The sequence below is a fragment of the Myxine glutinosa genome, chromosome 10, assembly GCF_964187855.1.
Source record: "Myxine glutinosa chromosome 10, kmMyxGlut1.1, whole genome shotgun sequence".
Lineage (NCBI taxonomy): Eukaryota > Metazoa > Chordata > Myxini > Myxiniformes > Myxinidae > Myxine > Myxine glutinosa.
In genome coordinates this window covers 123,752,459-123,775,113 of record NC_136270.1, presented here as the reverse complement: position 1 = coordinate 123,775,113, position 22,655 = coordinate 123,752,459, and the positions used below count along the sequence as shown (strand labels likewise).

Here is a 22,655-nt window from a genome sequence, read left to right as displayed (position 1 = left end):
ACTGACATAGACTAAGAATAACTAGCAAGATGTCCGAAAGTTGTCTACGTGAGATGCGGTGGACCTGGGCACGACATTTAATGGGGGAAAAAGGGGAAGGTCGGTTCTACAGAGTGTTGTTTACAGACAATGGGACTAGGGAATGGGGGATTGGGGATAGTTGGGGAGTATTTGGGAAATAGGGGAATATTTACAAGCGGATATGGAGGCCAAATCCCATATTCGCAACATTGCACCCTTCTCTACCCTCGGGGCGTCCCGACCCGATAAATTTTTACCTATTTTAGTGTGGCACTCAGATGTAGTTCCCTCTACTATTAACTCTACCCTGAGTGCGACAGTTTTACAGATATTCACAAATGAGTAAATATGTCCCCCTGCGACGTTGCACCCTTCTCCTCACAGAAACACACCCACAGGATAACCGAATTGCGGAAAGAATTCGCAAACTAAACATACAGCCGGTAGGGAGCATTATTTACAAGACTACGCTGCTATTTACACGACGATCCAGGACCTGTTTTTGGAGGAACACATGCAGATGTTATGCATAGAGAGAGCACGCATGCCAGCATCGATACACCAACCCACGAGTGCTCTGTGGCCTACGGCCTTTAATAATGTGCAGAGCACCCCTTCCCAGCACCAAAAGCACCACCCCATCACACAGTCAGCACCATCCGGTGCACCAATAAAGTGTTTATAAATCACCGGTGGTGTCGCAGCCGGCCGATGTTCTGCCGCTGGTCTTGCCTTCGTGTGGTGCACTTGGTGTTCTTGCCTCTTTCAAAAAAAATAAAGAAAGGCGCCAACCGCGTCCATTTCTCTATTGTGGCCGTCAGGGGGCCAACTGTTAGTGGTTCACCTTGTATGGCATAGGTGCCACGTTGACCCATAGGTCCATCCATGGGTGGTGCTTGGCCGCAAAAGAACTGCGGTCCATGGTGGGTGGCCACAAACATTGCGGTCCATATGGTGTATCGATCCAGGCAGCAAGCAGCGAAAGTGAAGGCCCACAACTGCGTAGCCAGCACCTCTCTCTCCTCTCTCTCCTCTCTCTCTGCCCCAAAGCCAGATCCTCGGAGGTGGGAGACAAAAGAAGCAGACAAGTGAGTAAGGTGGTAAGGGCGCAAAAGTGCACGCAACACAAGGTAATGCACACTAGGGGCACATGGGAACCAGGTGAGACAGGTACGTTCCTACCGTACGCTCCCCCCCCCCCCCCACCAGGTAACCTACATGGCCCCTCCCTTACCCCTTACTGTATCCACACAACACAACACTACCCATAAACATCTATTTTACAAATCAACAAACGTCCCTACTGTCTTCCCCGTTCCTCCCATAAACCAAATTCGTCTTCTCTCCCTCCTAACCAATCAAATTTGCCATTTTCAACTTTCATCTAAATTTGCCATCTCCAACTCAACATCATAATTTGCTATCACCAATTCATCATCAGTCCCTCCTAGGGAGGGAGAGATGGAATCACCCCAATGTCTCATCCACGTCGTGATGCGTCTCACAAATCCACAGCAATCTCATTTCCTGCAACACAAAACAAAGAAAACACAGGTGTGGAGTCATCATCATCACCACAGGTAAGTGGCTGCGTATGGTGCGACAGGTTCATCAATCCTAACTATTTCCTAAATGACTTTAACAACTTTACACTACCCGGGGTCTTTCTCCGGCCAAACCATTGGCCCTCTTACACTATGGGTTCTAAAAACCAATGCCCATTGACCAAACTGTGGTGCTTTTCAATTTGGGGTCTCACTCCCCCGATTCATCTCCCGGTGCCCTCGCACAATTTCTGGGCTGTGGCGTGTACCTCTCCCAGCGGGTCTACCCACCTGCACACCTCCACCACTGCAGTTGCCTCCGAGCTTACCTGCTCCTTACCCTAACCTAACTACCTGGGGAAGGCCCTCTGGCGCTCTCCCCACTCGGTGCCCTCTCTGGCACTGGGCTACCCGATCCACACCCGGGATCCTCAGGCACCCACCCACAACTCTACCGGCTCCCAGAGCCCACCTGCGGCCTCACCTGGCCAACATCCTCACAGTGGTGGAGTGCCCAACCAACTACACGCACTAACAGGCTACACGCCCAGCCATTTCCACAACACTAATGCACCCATCCACAATACCATTCTGCAACCGCACCACAAATGCCAATAGCCAACCACAATTTACCTATACCCTCTACCTAACACTTACACTACCCGCCCCGGGTACTCGTGAAAAGGGTCCACTCTTCCCCCATCCACACCTTCGCACCATGCACACCACTCCGTACCACTTACTCCAACTCTCTCCACACACCTGTACCTGCACACCTGTGTTTTCACTCTTGGTGCCGCCTGCACCCTTCTCTCCCCAAGCGCATTCGCGCTGATCCACAACACTCACTACTCACACACTGCTCCACACACACCTGTCCAGTTGCACACCTGTGCAATCACACCTGTTCAATTCTCACCTGTTCAATCCTCACACACACGGCATCATCTCAGCTAACTACTCCCCTCTGAAACTTGCGCTTCCCAGTCGTCCCTTTAAACTATTGCGCTCCCACGTCATTATCATCCACACTAATCTACCTGCGTCCCCACTACAGGTATCAGTCACTAACTAACCTTAGCGTTACCTAATGTCATCTTCTAGGGCCCTATCAATATAACCTAACCCACCCGGGCTAGTTTTCACTGCCATCAACCCCATAAGCTATTGCTCCTTTGCCCCCACCATGGGAAGGGTGGCAGGGATGCCAGCCTTACCCACCGGGCCCATCGCTCACTACCAATTTTGCACATCAAATTTCGACAAATCAAAAATTTGCCAATCTCTACCCATCATCTGCCAATCACTACTGCCAATCCCTTGCCAATCATCAAATTTTGTTTTTCTCTAATTTTGGGTCCAAAACACTAACCTCATCACCCCGTCTACTCACTAATGCCTCTCGGTGCGCCAATTCCTGTCCAAAGCCCGGCTTCGTAAAGCCGAGCAATGGATGCTGGTTGTTTTGTGCCGGCGGCTGGATGCGTCCGGCATTCGGGGCAGGGACGGGGGCTTACCCGGGCCGAGATCCCACGCACCATCTCGGCGTGGAGCCATCCAATGTCCCGATCTCGACCTGCCGGAATGCCTCAACAAAAAGTGGTCGCCATGACGACCCTTTCTATCGGGCTGCCCGCTCCGCCTAGTGGAGCACGGACGCGGCCGTTCAAAGCGAGGCCCAGCACGCACCGAGGGCCCGATTCGGCTAAAAGTCGACCTAACCTCTAACCTGGTTACCTTCGATGCCTCACCTGGATTCTTACACCCCGCAGCCCGTTCCTTTCTCACACATCCAGCCGTTTCCATGCTCCTCGTACCTTTCCTTACACACCCAGGTACACCCATTCCACTCACAGCCTTGGTCACACACCTGACCACCGAACACTTTGGCACACATTCGTTGGTCGCACACCTCACCAACACACCTCTTCGCGCCCCCTCCTCTGTGACAATCACAGGTGTGCTCTCATTCGCACACCCAACCACGTGCCTCACCACCAACTCCAGCGTGCATTCCCACTCACGCTCTACCATTCCAGGTGTGCATCCTTCCATCCCAGGTGTACATCCTCGCTCACCTGTCACAACCAACTCACTCTCCTTGTCACTCTCACTACTCTCACCTCCACTCTTGACAACGCACTCACCCTTACTCTCGACAGCGCACTCTTTCCCCATGCACCTGTCCGTCACACACCTCTCTCGCGCACACTCTCCCGTTACACCCTCTGTAACACTCACCACAGGTGTACACTCTTCCTTACTTTTGACAGCGCACTCTTTCCCCATGCACCTGTCCGTCACACACCTTTCTCGCACACCCTCTCCCGTTACATCCTCTGTAACACTCACCACAGGCGTGCATTCTCCCTTTACACCCTCCGTAACACTCCTCACTACTCGCTCCCATGTGCTCCCTCGCACATGCGCTACGACCGACTCACTCTCGCCAGCACCCTCACTCCTTGGCACGCACTTTTTCCTCACACACCCCAGAGTCGGACTTTCTCGCACACCTCCTCTTTCGCACACCAGACCTGTCGCACACTTCACCAATGGCCTCTCACGAACACCCGGGTCCATCTCGACCCCCAAGCTTATTAAATCACCTGGCGCATCATACGCACGACCATATTGGTCACCACTTACACCGGGTCCTCTTTCTCTTCGCTTCTCCTCCATCACCTGCGAATCCCTCATCCGGTTAATGAGCACATCATCACGATCCAAACACAGACTTTGGACCAATTCTTTTACTTCCTCTTTTATCTCCTTCTTATCCTCTCTCCGTCGCTTCTTAATTTCGCTCATCCCTTCTTCCACTTCTTCTAATTTCTGCTTCACCTCTTTTATTCCCCGGTACGTCTCCTCAAGCTCGTCCTCCAAGGCTACCTTGACCGTTTCCATGTGCGTCCTCACCTGCCGGTCCTTCGTCTCCATTACCTCTATCACCTCGTCCAGCCTCGTTGTCAGTCCCTCACGTACCATCTGACATTCCCTCTTCGTCGCTACCAAGTCATCTTTTAGTTCTTTCTGTGTCGCTTTTAAACCTCCTAATACCGCAGTGTTCCTTTGAACCTGCTCCACTAACTCCGTCTGTCCGACCGTCAGCTGCTCCACCTCCTGCGTCAGGTCCTCTATGCCCCCTTGTAACTTTACAGTCCCCTTTCTCACCTCCTTCTCCATGTGCTCCTTACAGTGCCTCACCTCCTCGCGCACTCCTCCGACCTCCTCACTCACTCCTCTTCTGATCTCCTCTCCCATCACTTGCATCTCCTGCCCAGATGCCACCCTCATCTGCTCCATTTCCTCCCTGTGAGCATCCAGTTTGGTTTCTACCCCCATTCTGACCCCCGCTATCTGCTGCCCCATTTGGTTAACTTCCCTTTCCGCTTGGTCCCTCATGTCCCTCAATTTGCCTTCCATCCTGTTTTCTAACCCCTCTAACCCATTTTTCACTTCTTTTATCCCGTTGTCTAACCCCTCAAATTTGTCGTCTAACTTCCCAAATTTCTTGTCTAAACCCTTAAAATTATTGTCTAACCCCTCAAATTTGTCGTCTAACTTCCCAAATTTCTTGTCTAAACCCTTAAAATTATTGTCTAACCCCTCACCGGTACCCCTCGCTTCGTCCCTCATTACCCCCATTTGCTCACTCTGAGCCTCTATCCGGTTCCCCATTACCCCCATTTTTGCTTCTAGCCTCTCCATAAGGGCCCCCATTTGCAGGAGGAAAAGGTTCGAATCCACCAGGGGCGCTGCCACGGTCGCGGGCGTGGGCGCCGTGGCCATGTGCGAGGCGCCATTTCGCGCGCCCGCCATGTCGGGCGCAACGACGCTAATTTGTGCGTCTGCTACCCTCGCTGCTTCGCTCTCCTCGCGTCCCTCTATTTGGTCCTGGACCGACCCTGCCTCACTCTCCTCTACCGGAACCCAGCTGTCTTGATCCGCCATAGCGCGACTTTCAAAATTCGGGTTTTTATTTTCGTAAAACAAATTCAAATTTCGCCTTTATAATTTCGAGCGCGTAAACGCGCTCCGGGTCCAATCTCGCTCCTCGACACCAATTGTTACAGACACGACTTTGATGTTATGGTGGGCCGAGCGGAATGGCCGCCGTGTCCGCACAAGTTACCCGATTATACTCGAATCTTGTCCGAGTCGCGCTATGCTAGGTCAATGAAGGAAAAGGACACAACGGCTGGGATTCAAATGACACGACACCAAGGGTTCAGTTCTCAAGACCTCCGGAGGAGGTTATATTAGGGCGGAAGGTCAGATTACAACTACAAGAGGGACAGCATAGAAAGACAGGCACTTAGACACACTTATCTTATTCCCTGACAGACGACAGATAAACGGGACAAAAACTGACTCACACGGGGATTGATGGCAAGGAAAGGCGGGTTGGTCGATGGCTCAAGGTGCACTCTTGGCTCAGGGACAAATCGACCCGCTCCGGTACAGAGATGCGGGAGGTCTCACTCAGCGCTCGGAGGTGGTGACTGGCTCTTCTTCAAGCTGGGGGCGCATCTCTCGTCACGTCCGGTAAGTGGCCGCGTATATCCGGCGGGGAGTGACACGCCCTCGGCTCGTTAGCTCCGCCCCAGATGGAATCGGCCCGTTGCTTCTCATTGGGTGCGTGCGGGGGGGGTTACCTGCTCCGCCCTTGACGAGGGGCTGACAGGGAGCCCCTTCGTGGTAACCCCGTCGGAGCGCACATGGGTAATGGCGGCTAACCGAGCCGGAGTGAGGACGCACACTCCCCGCGCGCGCCGTTGTTGTAGTTGTTGTAGTTGCTGTTGTAGTTGTTGTTGTAGTTGTTGTTTGGGGAAGAAGATGGGAGGAGGTTTGGGAAGGTCCTAAACTCACTACTGGTGCCATATAATCACATTCTGGTGCAACGAAGAGTCAGAATTAATGGAAACGAGTCCTTAACTGACATAGACTAAGAATAACTAGCAAGATGTCCGAAAGTTGTCTACGTGAGATGCGGTGGACCTGGGCACGACATTTAATGGGGGAAAAAGGGGAAGGTCGGTTCTACAGAGTGTTGTTTACAGACAATGGGACTAGGGAATGGGGGATTGGGGATAGTTGGGGAGTATTGGGGAAATAGGGGAATATTTACAAGCGGATATGGAGGCCAAATCCCATATTCGCAACATTATATATATATATATATATATATATATATATATATATATATATATATATATATATATATATATATATATATATATATATACACACATATATATACACACACATATATACACACACACACACACATACACATACATATATATATATATATACAGTGGAACCTCGACTTACGAGTGCCCCAACTTACGAGTTTTTCGAGATACGAGCCGTCACTCTGGCAGTTTATTGCTTTGAGATGCGAGCCGAGATCCGAGTTACTAGCTTTCGCCACCCGGTCACGTGGTTATCTTGCCGTGCACGTACAGTATCTCTGTCGTAGTATAGCGCTGCATTTTAGATTTCGCATTTCGGTTATTTTGAGTTTACGCCGCCAGGTGGGCTCCGGTCACGTGGTTATCTTGCCGTGCACGTACAGTATCTCTGTCGTATAGCGCTAATGATATATAACGCCGCCGATAATGATATGATAATTTATGATAATCTATGCAGCACGACGTGGTCCTCACGTCACACAAGGCGCCTTTGCCGGCGCAAAACGGCTCTCTCAGGGTCAAACTCGGTATCGTTTTGAGCGCACGGTTCAGACCTTCAAGAAAAAGTTTGATCGTGTTTTGTATCGATCGTGTATTTTGATCGTGTATTTTTTTTGTAAAAATCGAGCCACGCGTTCAAAAGATATGACCGGTTTTGTTCGCCGGCACGTCGGCGCTCGAATCGAATCGAGTTAAAACGAACACTGCCGTTGTCGGGTCCGTCTGAGACAACCACCGGGCCTAGAACGCTGGGACCGGTCTCGTTGGATAGGCCTGGATCAGATCTCGAAACGCTGGAAGCTGCACCTCTCTGTGATAATCTTGTGGACCATGACAAGAGATCGTGCGACACGTGGTTATCATGCCGTGCAAGTACAGTATCTCTGCCGTCAACTTGTTCAGAGTGCCGGCGATAGCTCGCCTTCTCTTTGTGGAAAACACGGTGAGATCCTTAACATCCAACAACTAATGGGACGCAAACGGGGCGCCCAGTTTAGCGGTACACCCATTGATGAATCACCCTGCCTGTGATTCACCCATGACAGGTTATAGCTGGGTCGGGATTCAAACCCAGGCTGGACAGTTTAGACTTTAGAGTCAAGTGTGCGTACCTCCAGTCCAGGCCATCCTGCCAACTTGTATGCTGCATACAGGTGAAATATAAAGCGCGAGATATTTTTATATATACTGTATATTTAAAAAAAATTGGTGTGGTTTTTGGCGGGCTGGAACGGATTAATAGCATTTCAATGGGGAAATTTGATTTGAGATACGAGCAATTTGACTTACGAGCTCGGTCACGGAACGGATTAAACTCGTAAGTCAAGGTTCCACTGTATATATATATATATATATATATATATATATATATATATATATATATATATATATATATATATATATATATATACACACAGTCACGTGTAAAGGTAAGTACACCCCATGTAAAGTTTTGACTTTCTCAACATATTTCAACGTACAGCTATTTGATCTTCATTTCAACAATATTGATAGATAAAGGTGATATAAAATAACAAATATCATGAAACATTTACATTTTGTAGTCCATTGTATAATTTAAATAAACATAAATGCAAATTTTGCATGTGGGAAAAGTAAGTACACCCTTGGCTCGAATAGGTGGTATTGCCCCCTTTGGCAGAAACAACCTCAAGTAGGCGTTTCTTATAACTGTACCAGTCTCTGACCAACTGGGAGAAATTTTTGCCCACTCCTCCATGCAGAATTATTTCAGCTGTGCGATGTTTGAGGGGTTTCTTGCATGCACAGCTTGTTTCAAATCCCCCCACAACATCTCGATGGGATTTAGATCCGGGCTTTGACTTGGCCATTCCAGAACCCTCCATTTCTTTCTTTTCAGCCATTCCTTGGTGGATTTACTGGTATGTTTAGGGTCATTGTCATGTTGCAAGGTCCACCTTCGGTTGAGCTTCAACTTTCCGACAGATGGCCTCACATTATCCTCAAGCACCCTCTGGTACAATGAAGAATTCATAGTGGATTCTATGATGGTGAGCTGCCCAGGCCCTGATGCAGCAAAGCTGCCCCAAACCATAATATTTCTACCACCATGCTTTACAGTTGGTATCAGGTTCTTGTGGTCAAATGCTGTCTTTGGTTTTCGCCAAACATGTCTTCTGGTACTGTGGCCAAATAGCTCTCCCTTTGACTCATCTGTCCAGGGCACATTGTTCCAGAAGTGCTGGTCTTTGCCTCGGTGTTCATTGGCAAACTTTAGTCTTGCCCTGATGTTCTATCTGGACAGCAAAGTTTTCCTCCTGACGCACCTCCCATGTAGATCAAATTTGTGCAGCCTCTTTCTAATGGTAGACTCGTGCACTTTGACATGAACAGTGGCAAGAGATACCTGTAGGTCCCGTGATGACATTCTGGGGTTCTTAGAGACTTCTTTCAGCATTTTGCGGTAGGCATCTATAACCTTCTTTCTGAAGGCCTCAGAGAGCTCTTTTGATCTCGGCATGGTGACGCCGCACACTTCAACAACAAAGAGCAAACTAAATGTCTGAGGTTTAAATAAGACTGGTTCCTCCAAGATCCTCTCTAACGATGTTCTAATCATTTGCACCTGAGCTGGTGCACCTGATTCTAATTTTAGGTATTTGAAGTAATGATAAATATAGGGGTGTACTTACTTTTTCCACATGCAAAATTTGCATTTATGTTTATTTAAATTATACAATGGACTACAAAATGTAAATGTTTCATGATATTTGTTGTATTATATCACCTTTATCTATACTATCAATATTGTGGAAATGAAGATCAAATCGCTGTATGTTGAAATATGTTGAAAAAGTCAAAACTTTACATGGGGTGTACTTACTTTTTCACATCACTGTATATATATATATATATATATATTAGATATAGATTAATTGACATATTTACAGAAAGAAAGAAAGAGTGGCAATTCTATATGTGGGTAAATTGCATGCTCAGTCAGGGTCACCCAGGTAGCTCAGATGGCAGAGCACTGTTACGGTTTTCCAGAGGACCTGGGTTCAATTCCTAGTCTGGGCATGCAATTTTCCCACATGTCAATTAATTAGTCATAATAATCCTGTTGATTTATTTAATTTCCATTTCAGTTTTCTTCATGATTGAATGTTTCTGTTTGGTTGAATAAAACCATTTGCTGCAACTAGAAAGTATACCTAGAAAGTACTAAACATTTATATCAGTGAGTGAGTGGTAAGAAAGAGGATGATGATTGTGATGAAGATTTGCAACTGCCCTCAATCACAAATTAGGACCGTTAAACATTAAACTTTTATAAACATCCATCACAGTTTTCAGCAGGTTAAACATCGAGTGATGAAAATGTGCGACGCTTATTCTTAAGCGACAAACGCCAAGTGGTGGTTCGAGTGTAGGCGATGGAACATCTACCCAGGATGACAATGTTGACGTCACTTGGCATGGCTAAACGTAGAGGACCAATGGAAAGCAACACTTGATCAAAGAATTTTGACTTTTACCATGATACTACCCCCACAACACAGACTCCTTCCTGTTAGAAATACCATGATAGCATTTTGATGGCCACCAATGTAAACTAGCCAACCACCGAACCACCTTCTACTTAGTGTCTTGTCAAGCAGATGATAGAAAGTGACAGAAAAGTACAGAAGTGGATAGTATTCACTCGAGAGCAGAATGCAGCTCAGAGTTCAACTGTGAACATCATTCGCCATAAAAAATATTTATTTATTTATTTATATTTACACAGTAACATAACCTCCTCCACCAAAAAAAAACTCGTAAGACTCACATTTTCTGGCCTAGTATGCAGGAAGCGAAGAACCGGAGCATAGGTTCTGCGAATGGTACAATCGGAGGAATGCACGTTACAATTAGCCAGACAAACACTTGGATGCAACACACACACACACACACACAAGGTGCCTGACCAGTGTTGTGGCTCACTTGGTGATCCAGCCTTTTCCCAAAGCGCTGGTGACCCACAGGAGGTCCAAAATCTTGAAGGGGATGATCACATATGAGCGGTTCGCACCAGCATTTATAGCACTCTCGGGATACATGAAGTGGTGCGTCGTAATGCTCCCAACGTCGCGCTCAAAGCCATGTGTCGGTGCCATGTTCATCCTGCAAATCCCAGGGGCATCTTAACCTGCGTGACAACATTCTTACACCACCAATTGTGTTATCGGTTGAAGAAAAGCACACTTATGCAAACAAAAAATATGGCCATTGTGCCAAGAGTTGAGAAACACGCACCGAATGCAAGACATGACCATTATAATACCCACAGTTCGACTTCTACCTGGAAATCACAATGAAGCATGGATTAGCAGAGAATCTGGGGCCGGGGAGAACCCTGAAGGATTCTGGGAACAAAACAGGAAGTCGTGATAGGCGAAACAACCACAAGTTGGTAATAATAGCTCAGGCTTTCATGGGCCTAATGAGCTCCTCGTGCATCAACATTCCTTGGAAGAGAAGTCGGTATTAATTATTTTTAGTACAATTATTATAGCCAAATTAATTTGAGAACAGAGGAATGCACCAAGATAGATTGTGGCACCAATTACCACGACACATTCTTCAGCAAAGGTGGTGTTTGATGTTGACCAGACAACATACTGTAAAATGCAGTCTTTTTTTTGCAGTTTACTTGTTATTATGCTTCAAAAACTACCACCGATCACCAGGTTCGATTGAAATAATCACGAAGCAGTTTTTGGGAAATGCCATTCTGAGTCACGAGTTTATAAAAAAAAACCCCATTATATCGACAACACCGTGTATTGTTCACAAAGGGTGAGGCTTTTGGAAAAGCTGGACAAACGAGGGTGGAAACATTGGGTGGTGCAAAACAGCAAGATAAGGGTCAACAACAACAACAACAGCAGCAGCAGCAGAAGCATGGGTGGACAAAGCTGCAGGCAAGCAGACGAGAACGTTCAATAAGAATAGAAAACATAAATTCATAAGAAAGTAATGGAAACATACACATGCTATGAAATTACAATTGTTAATTTCCTACAATTGGTATAAGTGTTTGGAAACGAGGAAATTTGCAATGGTGATACACGAGGGCCGAATGAAAGTGCAGGTTCCCATTCAATGTCCCGATCAACAGAGATCAGTATCGGGTTCAAACATTTTGTTTACAAAGATACAACGTCTCACCACGGAAGACCGCTTTGGTGTACTCGACTCGATTTAGGCCCGGTATGCTTCTCTGGGGGCTCACACCACACGACAGCCCTTCAGCACAGCTCCAGGACAGACCGATACATTATTCCTTGCTTCGCACATCTATGGAACTGCATTCCAGAAGTCTTACTCTTCCCTCTCGAGCTTCAAGCAGGCAGTGCATTACCACCTCGTGCCCATTCTGACCCATGACCTTTGTCATCCCCATTAACCATTCCGCACCGAACCCTCTCACTTGCCGATTTTGGTGTCCCTCTCTTTTCTGTATCCCCCCCCTTGCCTGTTGTGCCCAATATTCGCCACTACCCCACTGTCGATCTAACCTTGTTCTTTCAACAGCCCTGCTATTTTACAAAAAATAATAATTGAGATTTAAAGGAACCAGGAGAACAAAGCTGTAACGCACCAATAACACTGGGAGAGACAAAGGAATTGCCCAAATTACAGTATTTTACGGGATACAAGTCCCCACTTTTTTTTCCCCGGAAGTTCGGCCCTTGACTGTTTTTTTGGTACACAAAGTCGAGGTTTGTGGAATCGACTTTTACTAAGAATCAACTTCTCTGTGGTTTAAGACAATGATTCTGAAGCTTGTTTTAAATACCGCACCACAATATGAAAACAAACATGTTGAAAAGCTATTTACTTATTTATCCGAAAGGTCATCCCACATGCTAATTCAAATAACATGCACAAAACAGTTCAATATTCATGACCCTGAAAGTACTGTAGTGAGTGTCAGGCAGGTACCAACACCTCTATCATCCAGACTGACAGTTTTGGTACCTACCGTAGTTGATCGAGCTTCGTCTTGCACTCCAAATCGACCGGAAAATTAGCCAACTCGACTTGTAGGCCGAATAATACAGTATTGGTACCCTACGATCAGGTCAAGTAAGTAATGATGGATGGAATCAGCAGAATGTCGATCGGTGTATGCTAACCGCCATTGGAAGCAAGGTAAAACTCAGGTTTCCGACAAAACCCCCCCTTCAAAACTCCCCGCCTCACCCCTCCCCTTCAAAACTTCCCCCTCACCCCTCCCCTTCAAAACTTCCCCCCTACCATTTTTCTCCAATTCTTCCCCCCTCCCTCCTCCTCCTCAAAGCTGCCTCCTCCCCACTTCCTCTACCAACCATCACATAACTCCACCTCCTCCAACCTTTGACTTTTCCTTCCCCCCCCCTCAAACAACACCTCACTGTGCCACTTCCCATCACCATCAAACCATTTGTCCTCCTCATCCTTCCCTTTCTCCTAACTCTTCTGCAATCTCCGACACACTATCAACAGCTCTCGCAACCTCCTCCTCTTCTCCCTCATCATACCCTACCCCTCCCCTGTCCTGTACCCGATGCTCCCCGTCCCTCTTCCTTAACGGTATGGACCTCAAACATCCGGGGCCTTCGCTCAAACCTGATTGATCTCTCCATTCAGGTTGCTTCTGAAAAACCAGACATAATCTGCTTAACAGAAACTTTCCTCCTTCATGATGTCTCTGATTCCTTAATATCTCTTCCTGGTTACTCCCTCCTCAGGTATGATAGACCTGAGCCTCATCCTGGAGGTGAGGTTGCTATCTTTATCAAAAACTCTCTTCCTCACTCCTTGCACTGCCCTCTCTCCACCTCACCCCCAGGAGTACCTCTGGCTATGGCTTCCCCTTCGCTCCCACCTTTTGTTCATATGTGTTCTGTACCGTCCTCCAAACAGTGATGACTCCATTTACATCTCCCTGTCTGACATGGACCAACTTCTATCCATTCATCCCAACTCTCTCTCTCCCTCATATGTGACGATTTCAACTGTCATCATGCCAGCTGGCTGGGTGTGGGTTCCTCTCACACCAGCCATGGCACCTCAGAAAAGGACTTCTGCAACTCACTGGGACTGACACAATTGGCAATTTCCCGACCCGGATCTCAGTCAATGGAGTATCTTCTCTTCTAGACTTGGTTATGGCCAACTTCCCTGCAAATGTCTGCTGCTCTTCTTCTGCTCCAATCGGTACTTCTGATCATGTGCTTGTTGAAGTGGACATCTCTCTGGCCATTCTCAGAGAGCCTCCTCAGCATCGCCGAGTCTGGCATTTCACTCAGGCCAACTGGCACGGTCTGCAAGCAGCCATCAATCATCTGGACTTGTCTCCCATCTCTACTGCCTCTGACATCAATTCTTCCTGGGAATTCTTCCAAAGCAAACTGCTCTCTCTCTCATGCACAGATTTATCCCATCTCGTCTTCAGTTGTGTTACCCTTCCTCCCGTCCATGGTACACTGAATATTGTGGTGAGGCAGTTGCCCTGAAATAACTTGCCTTCTCCTCATGGAGGGCAAATCCAACTGAAGGCAATCTCATTTCCTTTCACAAAGCTCAGAACAAGTGTGTGTCTACCCTCAGGAAAGCCAGGAAACAATATCTCTCTACTTTCAAGACTGAACTCTCAAACCTGTCTCCCTCCTCCAAATCCTGGTGACGTATGGTCAAATCTGTTTCTGCTGTTTGTTCCCCCTCCACCCTCTCCCTTACCTCAAATGACTACACAGCTGACACAGCACGTGAAAAAGCTGAATGCCTCAACTCTGCATTTGCCTCAAAATCTTGTGTCCCGAACCCGTCTCTCTCTGGACCCACCGTACCCAGTCGTACCCAGCTGCTCCTGGACTCTGTGTCCTTCTCTCCTGACATGGTAGAGACGTTTTTGTCAAACCTCGACTGATTCTGCAACTGGACCAGACGGCATCAGCCCACGGGTCCTAAAATCCTGCTATGCAGCTCTTTCACTCCCTCTCTCTGTTCTCTTCACCCTCTCTTTTGCTCAAGGTCATCTGCCATCAGTTTGGAAATCAGCCAACAATACCGCTTTACACAAAAAAGGTGCAAAAACAGATCCTTGCAACTACAGACCAATCAGCCTGCTCGCAATAATCAGCAAGGTCATGGAATCGATCATCGCTTCTGACATCAAATCCTTCCTCTTCCCCAATGGCTTGATCTCCGATCATCAATTTGGATTCAGACCAGGTCATTCTACTCTGGACATGCTGCTTCTGCTGTCTCAACAATGAATGGAGGTCCTCAATGCCAAACAGGAAATCAGAGCCGTCTCCCTTGACATATCACGTGTTTAATTGGGTAATAACACCACCATTGCTGAAGTTTCTGTTGATCTCACCAAACTCTCCTCCTATGGTATCCATGGAAATCTCCACGCATGGCTGGCAGACTTCCTCTCTCGTCGTAGTCAATGTGTGGCCCTGAATGGGTTTCTCTCATCTCCCCTTCCTGTTCAGGCTGGAGTTCCCCAAGGCAGTGTTCTGGGCCCTGTGCTTTTTCTGGTCTTCATCAATAATCTTTCTGACTCTGGAAAATCCTCTCCATCTCTTTGCTGATGACCACTCTCTGCCGCTCCATACCTCATCCCTCAGATTGGCAGCCTGCAGCCTCTTCACTCTCTGCAGACCTGGACAAAATTAGTCTGGTCAAATAAGTGAAACATGTCTTTCAATCCTGACAAATCTCACACTCTCACTATGTCTCTCCGAAAAGACCGACTGGACAACCCTCCCATCTACTTTCTCTACAATCCGCTTAAAAGAAGTTCTGTCACTCAAGCTTTTGGGTCTCACAATCTGCCATGATCTTTCCTGGGAAAACCACATTTCCAAGCTGGCCTCCAAAGCCAGTCGCCGACTGGGCATCCTCCGTCGTGCGAAGTCCTTCCTTGGCACACCCGAGCTCCTCACCACATACAAGGCTTTCATCCGCAGCTCAATGGAATACTGTTCTCCCCTCTGGGCCGGTGCTCCTGCCGCACACCGGCCTTGCTCCCCCAGCTTTGTCTGTGTTCTGTCCCCCCAAATATTCCTAGAGGTCACACAGGATCTGCCAGAAACCCTCTTATGGTTAAACTGCCAAAATAAAGACTCTCATTCCTCTTTTCTCCCACTGCTGGAACAAACTCCTTCACTCTCTTCAATCCCACTCCCCTCCAGGTCTTTGAAACAGCTGTTCACCACCATCTGTCATCTTCCGCCATCCAAAACCTTGATCTTTTCTACCCCCGTGAATTCACCCCAGATCCACTTTTTTGAAATACCGACTTCTTTCCTGGAAGTCCTAGCAGTGTCCATGTGTTTTATACCTCTCCCACCCCTGCCCTCCTCCCATGCCCCCTTCCCCCAAATCTCCCGATGTCCCTGCTCTCAAATGTTGTGCTTGTGTGCTTCCCTCTCTCTCCCCATCTTGTCTCCCGCTCCCTTTATCATATGTTTTATGTGTCAGTTTGTCTTTTTGTGATCAATGTCATCTCTTACACGAGCCTCGATCTTGTATACAAAAACCCGTTGGATGGTGCTGTCGGCACCCAGGGCGCTCCAGGAAGTTACTTCCCTTAAAGGTCAACAGCTGCATTTGTCTCATGTTAAAATCCAAGTCATGCGTCCTGGTGTCTGTCTATGGGTTTGCACGATTGGTATGCGACATGTCTTCCATGAACCTGAGAGCCTGGTTATCAGTTATCAAAAATTTAAGTCATGTATATTCATCTCGAGTGAATGAAATCAGCAGATTTTCTCTATTTCTACCTCCAATATTAGTTTGGCCAAACAAAGCATCGAATATTAAAATGGAAAATTTGGTACCGATTATTTTCATAACCAAGAAGGCTTAAAGAGAAGGAAAATATGAAGAGCAAGGTATTTACAAACAACCAAAAATATACATATACTCAGATACAAATGTCAAGAGAGTCAGGTCTTTCAACCATCTGGTGTGTGCGTTTCGTCTCGAAAGATGGAAGAGGCCGATTATAAACTATCGCCTTGGTGCTTCACATGCAAGGCCTTGCACCAATGAGTCCACAGTCCTTTTGAAGGGAGGTGAAGTTAGCTGGTCCATCCGGATGGCCCTCATAAAACGAAGTTACAAAGAGAAAAAGTGTCACATTGTTGCCTTGAAAAACAAACAAACGGCATGAAGAATGCGTTGCAAAATAAAAATTTGACTGTAACATTTGACTGTCACAAAAGCAAATGAGCTTCAAGGTGCTTTCGCTGCAGGAAAACCGATCAATAGGCGGAGGGAATCCATTGATCCTTTACCTCAGCACGTAAGTGTGTCCGTCGATCTCACGTCCAAAGCCAGAGTCCTTCAGGTTTCCAGAGTTTCCAACCAGAGCGCAGGTAAGACATGCAGTCTCTGAATGCTCGACGGCTGCACGTTTGTCTGCACGAATGAGCCGAAATAACTTGGCCAGAACAACCGGGAGGCCAATATCACCCTGTTGTTGCAACCCCTGTGGGTGAGGTCAATGGGAGCCCAGAGGAGGGAGTTTATGCACTGAACGATGCTCAACTACCAAGGATCGCTCACCATTAACAGAAACATGGGATCATGTTATTCACATTAACGATAAAAGTTTGAATGGGTCAATAGACCGTCAGTTTGTGTACATATCAAGTTTGAACAAAGCACGTGCATGCTTGACGACTCTACATTCCTACTTGTGCACTGTGCTTTTGGTAATTACCAAATAAATGCAAGACTTCTTTTGCTTCTTCACAATTCGCTCAAAACCTTGCGCTGCTTTGCATTGCAAGTGCATTTAAGAGATGCGTGGTCCATGATTTGTTAAACATTTGCACTCAAAGGGAGATGGAACATGTCAGTCGCAACGTTTCTATGAGCAATAGAAACTTTTATCCGTGCAAATAGTGAGTTGGCAAAGTGAAAATTATACTCTGGTGTGTTTTCATGTACCTTGGCGTTTTTGTACAAAACTACCACAATTATACATTCAGAATAAAAAAAAAATCAATCAAATGTTGAGTACTGTAAATCAACTAATGTTAAATGGGGCCCAAGGTGTGTGTCTGTGTGTGTCTGTGTCTGCGTGCGTCTGTGTCTGCGTGCGTCTGTGTCTGCGTGCGTCTGTGTCTGCGTGCGTCTGTGTCTGCGTGCGTCTGTGTCTGCGTGCGTCTGTGTCTGCGTGCGTCTGTGTCTGCGTGCGTCTGTGTCTGCGTGCGTCTGTGTCTGCGTGCGTCTGTGTCTGCGTGCGTCTGTGTCTGCGTGCGTCTGTGTCTGCGTGCGTCTGTGTCTGCATGCGTCTGTGTCTGCGCGTGTGCATGCACAACTTTGCAATGTTTAACGTGCGAGCAATTTTATATGACCTTGATCTTTTGTCCTCAAAATCAATAGGCTTTAGTGACCCAACATGCAAACCCTGTTCAAATTTCAAGTAGATCGGAGAAAATTAAGGATCATGACCGTAACCTTTGACCTCAAAACGATATACTTCGACCATTTGACCAGCTCCACCAGGTGGTTTCGTGGAGAATTTCCACCTGTCGGTGATTGACAAACAGACCGACGAATGTACTTGCAGCGATTTCACAAGCGGCATGTAGACACTTCTCAAATGATAACATGATGAATAATGGTGGGGGTTGGGGTGACAGAGGGGATGTCTTGCATGCAGTGAAATTTGACGTCACCTTGGCTTCTATCAGACTTGTCGGCAGATTGGTCCGCCAACATAGACAAAACAATTCATGATGTTGAAGACAGGCCTCAATCTGGAAGCCTCAGAGTGACCTCCAGCACATGAAAATATAGTTCTGATAATGCCTACCAGATATCATTTTTACTGCAAGCACAATGTGGCAGCATGAATGGAATCTTCTTTGGAGGTTAGCCACAAATATCTGGAATTGCATTTCTGCTGCGGATCAAAAAGACCGACAAGACGCCCCCTTTTCACCACAGAACACAAAGCAGCGAGCTCGGCATGGTGTTCTACATTTTCACAACCACCCACTTCTCATAAGACCTGTATTCATCGATGACAATGGCAGACCACACCATTCTCAGGCAGCTACCGATAACTTGTGAAAGAATGTTATTTCTTTGCCAGCAAGAAGTCCCGATTTAAACCCAATAGAGCACATTTGCGACGCTCTTGGGCAAATATTTAAGAAAGCGGACCCTCCTGTGCAGACCCCGGCACAGTCAGAGGATGCTTTGCACCAGGAATGGCAGCAACTTCCTTTGGATTCTCTCCATCGACCTTTCAAAGTTTCACCCTTGAGCTAATCAGCCCCCAATCGATTACCCCCAATCAATAAACTCGTATTTCACTTGGCACTCTTGGCATCAAACTTCAGATTTCACTTCGTGTACAACCGATCACGTCTGTCTAGGTTCCTTCGCCAAAGTGCTGAAATCTGCAATGCAGTTTGTCACTTCCAACCTGTAAAACAGAATGACATTTAAAGACCGGCTTCCCAGACATAGCGAAGTAATGTGATTTACCAGCCACCAATCGCGGACGTGTGCAGGTAGTTCCTTGTTTTTTGGCGTCCAGATCGGACTTGCAGAAGAGTTGAAGCGGATGTCAAACCAAGTCGACGAGCGGGGATGCGTTGCACAACCACGAGTGCTTGGCACATAGGGCAGCGTGTTAAAGCTGCGGTCAGGTCGACTCCCGAAGTACCAGATGCCTACAATAAGCAAGGTGCTGAGCAGCACCAACACAAGCTGGTGTCTGCTGATGAAGGCTGCTCTGGTGACCATGTTGCTGGCCTGTTGTTTTCCTTTTGGCCTGTAAAAATAAGACTGTGTTGACTAGATTTTCATCGAGAACAACGTACATTATACAACATTAGGGCAACACTCGTGGGATGACGTACATTATACAACATTAGGGCAACACTCGTGGGATGATCTCATAATATAGGCATGGCGGCACTTTTCAAACACCAGGAAAAATAAAAGTGTGCAGGAAATGGTTATTACAGTAATCGTTTGCTCTATCACTAGTTAACAATCTTCAGTAATTTTGATAGTGTCGCCAGCGGTAATGTTCATCGTAGTGATGTTCAGGAAGCACCGTGATGACGTTGCCAGCTGATGGGTGTCACCCTGGATTTGTGGGAATGTGTCGTGTGTGTGTGTGTGCGCCTCGTGTTGAAAAGAATGCTTAAGTTTCTTCCAACTCATATTTAAATGTAGCGAATGAGGACGTTCCAATGCTTCAAAATCGATTCATAATGACTGTCCAGGCCCCCTGAGCGGCCTTTATCACACGGTTTTTGTTGCTTAAGTCATGCCTCTGAGGCCTAGGTGGTTCTGCAGTGACCGACCTTCGGATACTCTCGGTGCCGGCGAGGTGCACCCTCTTTCCCTTGCCAGCATGGACTTAATCAAATGGTTCGTGAATGTGGCACTCAGTGATGTCTGGGCTCGTGACCTTTCGGGTCACTCCTGCAGAGGCCGGGAGACTTCTGGTGGTTGGTTTGATTGGCGCAGTTTTCAGCAAGGATTGTGATGGAAGAGTGCCTGAATCCTTAGGAGCCGTGAGTGGTGCCATAGTGGCTTCTAGCTCGAGTGGCGAGTGGCTCTGCATTTTGCCCTCGTACCCGTGCCCTCCTTGGGCTGCTGGTTAGGCAGGAACTGTCCTGGATTTGCACCGATTCGGGTCCTGGCTGCACTCCTGGCTCTCTCACATGCTTCTCCTCGGGTTTGCAGACGACATTTTGGGCATGCCTTGGCGTTGCAAACTGGCACTCCCTTCCTGCCACAGCTGCCCTCTCTCTGCTCATGACTTATCTGCTCGCCGTTGGGCCCACCACCGTGCACATTCCTGCGCCCGTACACCCGCTGCTTGGTCTGTGTGGACCTTGGTGTTCTCTGCTGCATGTGCATGGGACTGTTTTGCTGCACAAATGCCAAGGATATCCTTTCCGTAGTTGTGGGCAGGAGGTCGGGAAGACGGTCATTGTTGCAGCCTCCATGGCTTTTTCGGTCTGCTTTAATTTCATCAAGAGGATTGGGAGAGCTTTATTCTTTTTTTTCCTTTTTTTTTTCTTCCTCGCTACACTTCCTGGTGCCTTTGCTGTGCACCACTCTGTGCCATATTGGATTGAACATAAAACTCTTAAAAACCATTAAAACCCTTTTCTGAAATGGCTGAACAGATCGAGGCGAAACTTTACAGGCATGATCGCCTATCCATGACGAACAAATGAATCCCCGGCCATTTTGTCATTGATCACATGGTTTGGCAGCTATGATTTTTTGAAGAATAAACCTTTAAAAAAAATAAATAAATAAAAATCACCTCCAGAATGGCTAGACAGATAAAGTAGAAACTTCACATACGTTCCCCAATAATTCATAGATCACATGGTCTCGCAGCCCAAATAAAATTTTTGAATCTGGGTTCTTTTTCTTTTTCTTTTTTTTTTAAACGGCTTAACCCACTAAAATCAAACTTGACAAGTTAGATTTAGTCGTCAAAGGGAATACATGTTTAAAATTTCAACACGATTGGTTGCACGGTCTGGCAGCCAGAATGTTTTCATTTGAAGAAGAAGAAACCATAAAATTCATTTTCTCCAGAACAGTTCAAAAGATCGATGTGAAACTTAACGCACATGATCAACGAGTGTTTTGGAATATACACTACATGGCCAAAAGTATGCGAACACACCGATGCAAATTAGTGGATTCGGCCATTTCAGCCACACCCATTGCTGACAGGTATCTATAAATCAAGCACACAGCCATGCAATCTCCATAGACAAACATTGGCAGTAGAATGGGCCGTACTGAAGAGCTCAGTGACTTTCAACGTGCCACTGTCATAGGATGCCGCCTTTCCAACAAGTCAGTTCATCAAATTTCTGCCCTGCTAGAGATGCCCTGGTCACCTGTAAGTGCTGTTATTGTGAAGTGGAAACGTCTAGGAGAAACAACAGCTCAGCCGTGAAGTGGTCGGCCACACAAGCTCACAGAACGAGACCACCGAGTGCTGAAGCGCTTAGCACGTAAAAATCGTCTGTCCTCGGTGGAGGGAGGGCATGGGGAAGAGGGAGGGCATGGGGAAGAGGGAGGGCATGGGGAAGAGGGAGGGCATGGGGAAGAGGGAGGGCATGGGGAAGAGGGAGGGCATGGGGAAGAGTGAGGGCATGGGGAAGAGTGAGGGCATGAGGAAGAGTGAGGGCATGGGGAAGAGGGAGGGCATGGGGAAGAGGGATGGGATGGGTAAGAGGGAGGAGATGGGTAAGAGGGAGGAGATGGGTAAGAGGGAGGGGGTGGGGAGGAGGAAGGGGATGGGGAGGAGGAAGGGGATGGGGAGGAGGAAGGGGATGGGGAGGAGGAAGGGGAAAGAGGAGTGAGGGGGAGGGGAGGAGGGAGAGGTATGGGAGGAGGGAGGGGAAGGAGAAGGGGAGGAGGGAGGGGAAGGAGAGGAGGGAGGGGAAGAGATAATGTGGGATGATGTGGGAGGAGGAGGGAGGGGAGGAGAGGAGGGGAGAGAGGGGGAGGAGTGAGAACTGGTGGTGTGGGAGGAGGGAGGCAGGGTAAGGGGTGGGAGTCCAGATGGAGCGTGTGGTGGGAGGAGGGACCCGGCATTATGGGTAACATTGCTAGTTATTGTATAAATGTTGAAGCAAAGAAAGTATTTAATAAGCCGACCATCCAACCTTCATCACCAACAAATCTCCCTGTGCCCACACTGGTCTTAACCTGTTCTTTATCACTTAGACCCTTGGGTATATATAAATTTCTTGCTATCACATTTAATGTTCTTGGCCATATCCTTGACAATAATTCTCTTTTGGCTTGCATTATTTTTTTTCTTAACTAGCCCCTGTTTTCTACTATACTG

General features: G+C 47.4%; 1 protein-coding gene across 7 annotated transcripts in view; it reads right to left on the bottom strand.

Moving 5' to 3' along the window:
* ST3GAL2 (ST3 beta-galactoside alpha-2,3-sialyltransferase 2) overlaps positions 1-22,655 on the bottom strand; it is a 43,309-nt gene that overhangs the window by 11,514 nt on the left and 9,140 nt on the right. For all 7 annotated transcript variants that reach the window (XM_078786049.1, XM_078786050.1, XM_068126171.2 and 4 more), the window contains 4 exons: positions 19,298-19,586; positions 17,089-17,282; positions 10,733-10,912; positions 10,578-10,623 (listed from right to left, as the gene is read on the bottom strand). In XM_078786049.1, coding sequence (XP_078642175.1) covers positions 10,578-10,623; positions 10,733-10,912; positions 17,089-17,282; positions 19,298-19,558 — 681 coding nt within the window. In that variant the 5' untranslated portion in view covers positions 19,559-19,586. The remainder of the gene's footprint in view (positions 1-10,577; positions 10,624-10,732; positions 10,913-17,088; positions 17,283-19,297; positions 19,587-22,655) is intronic.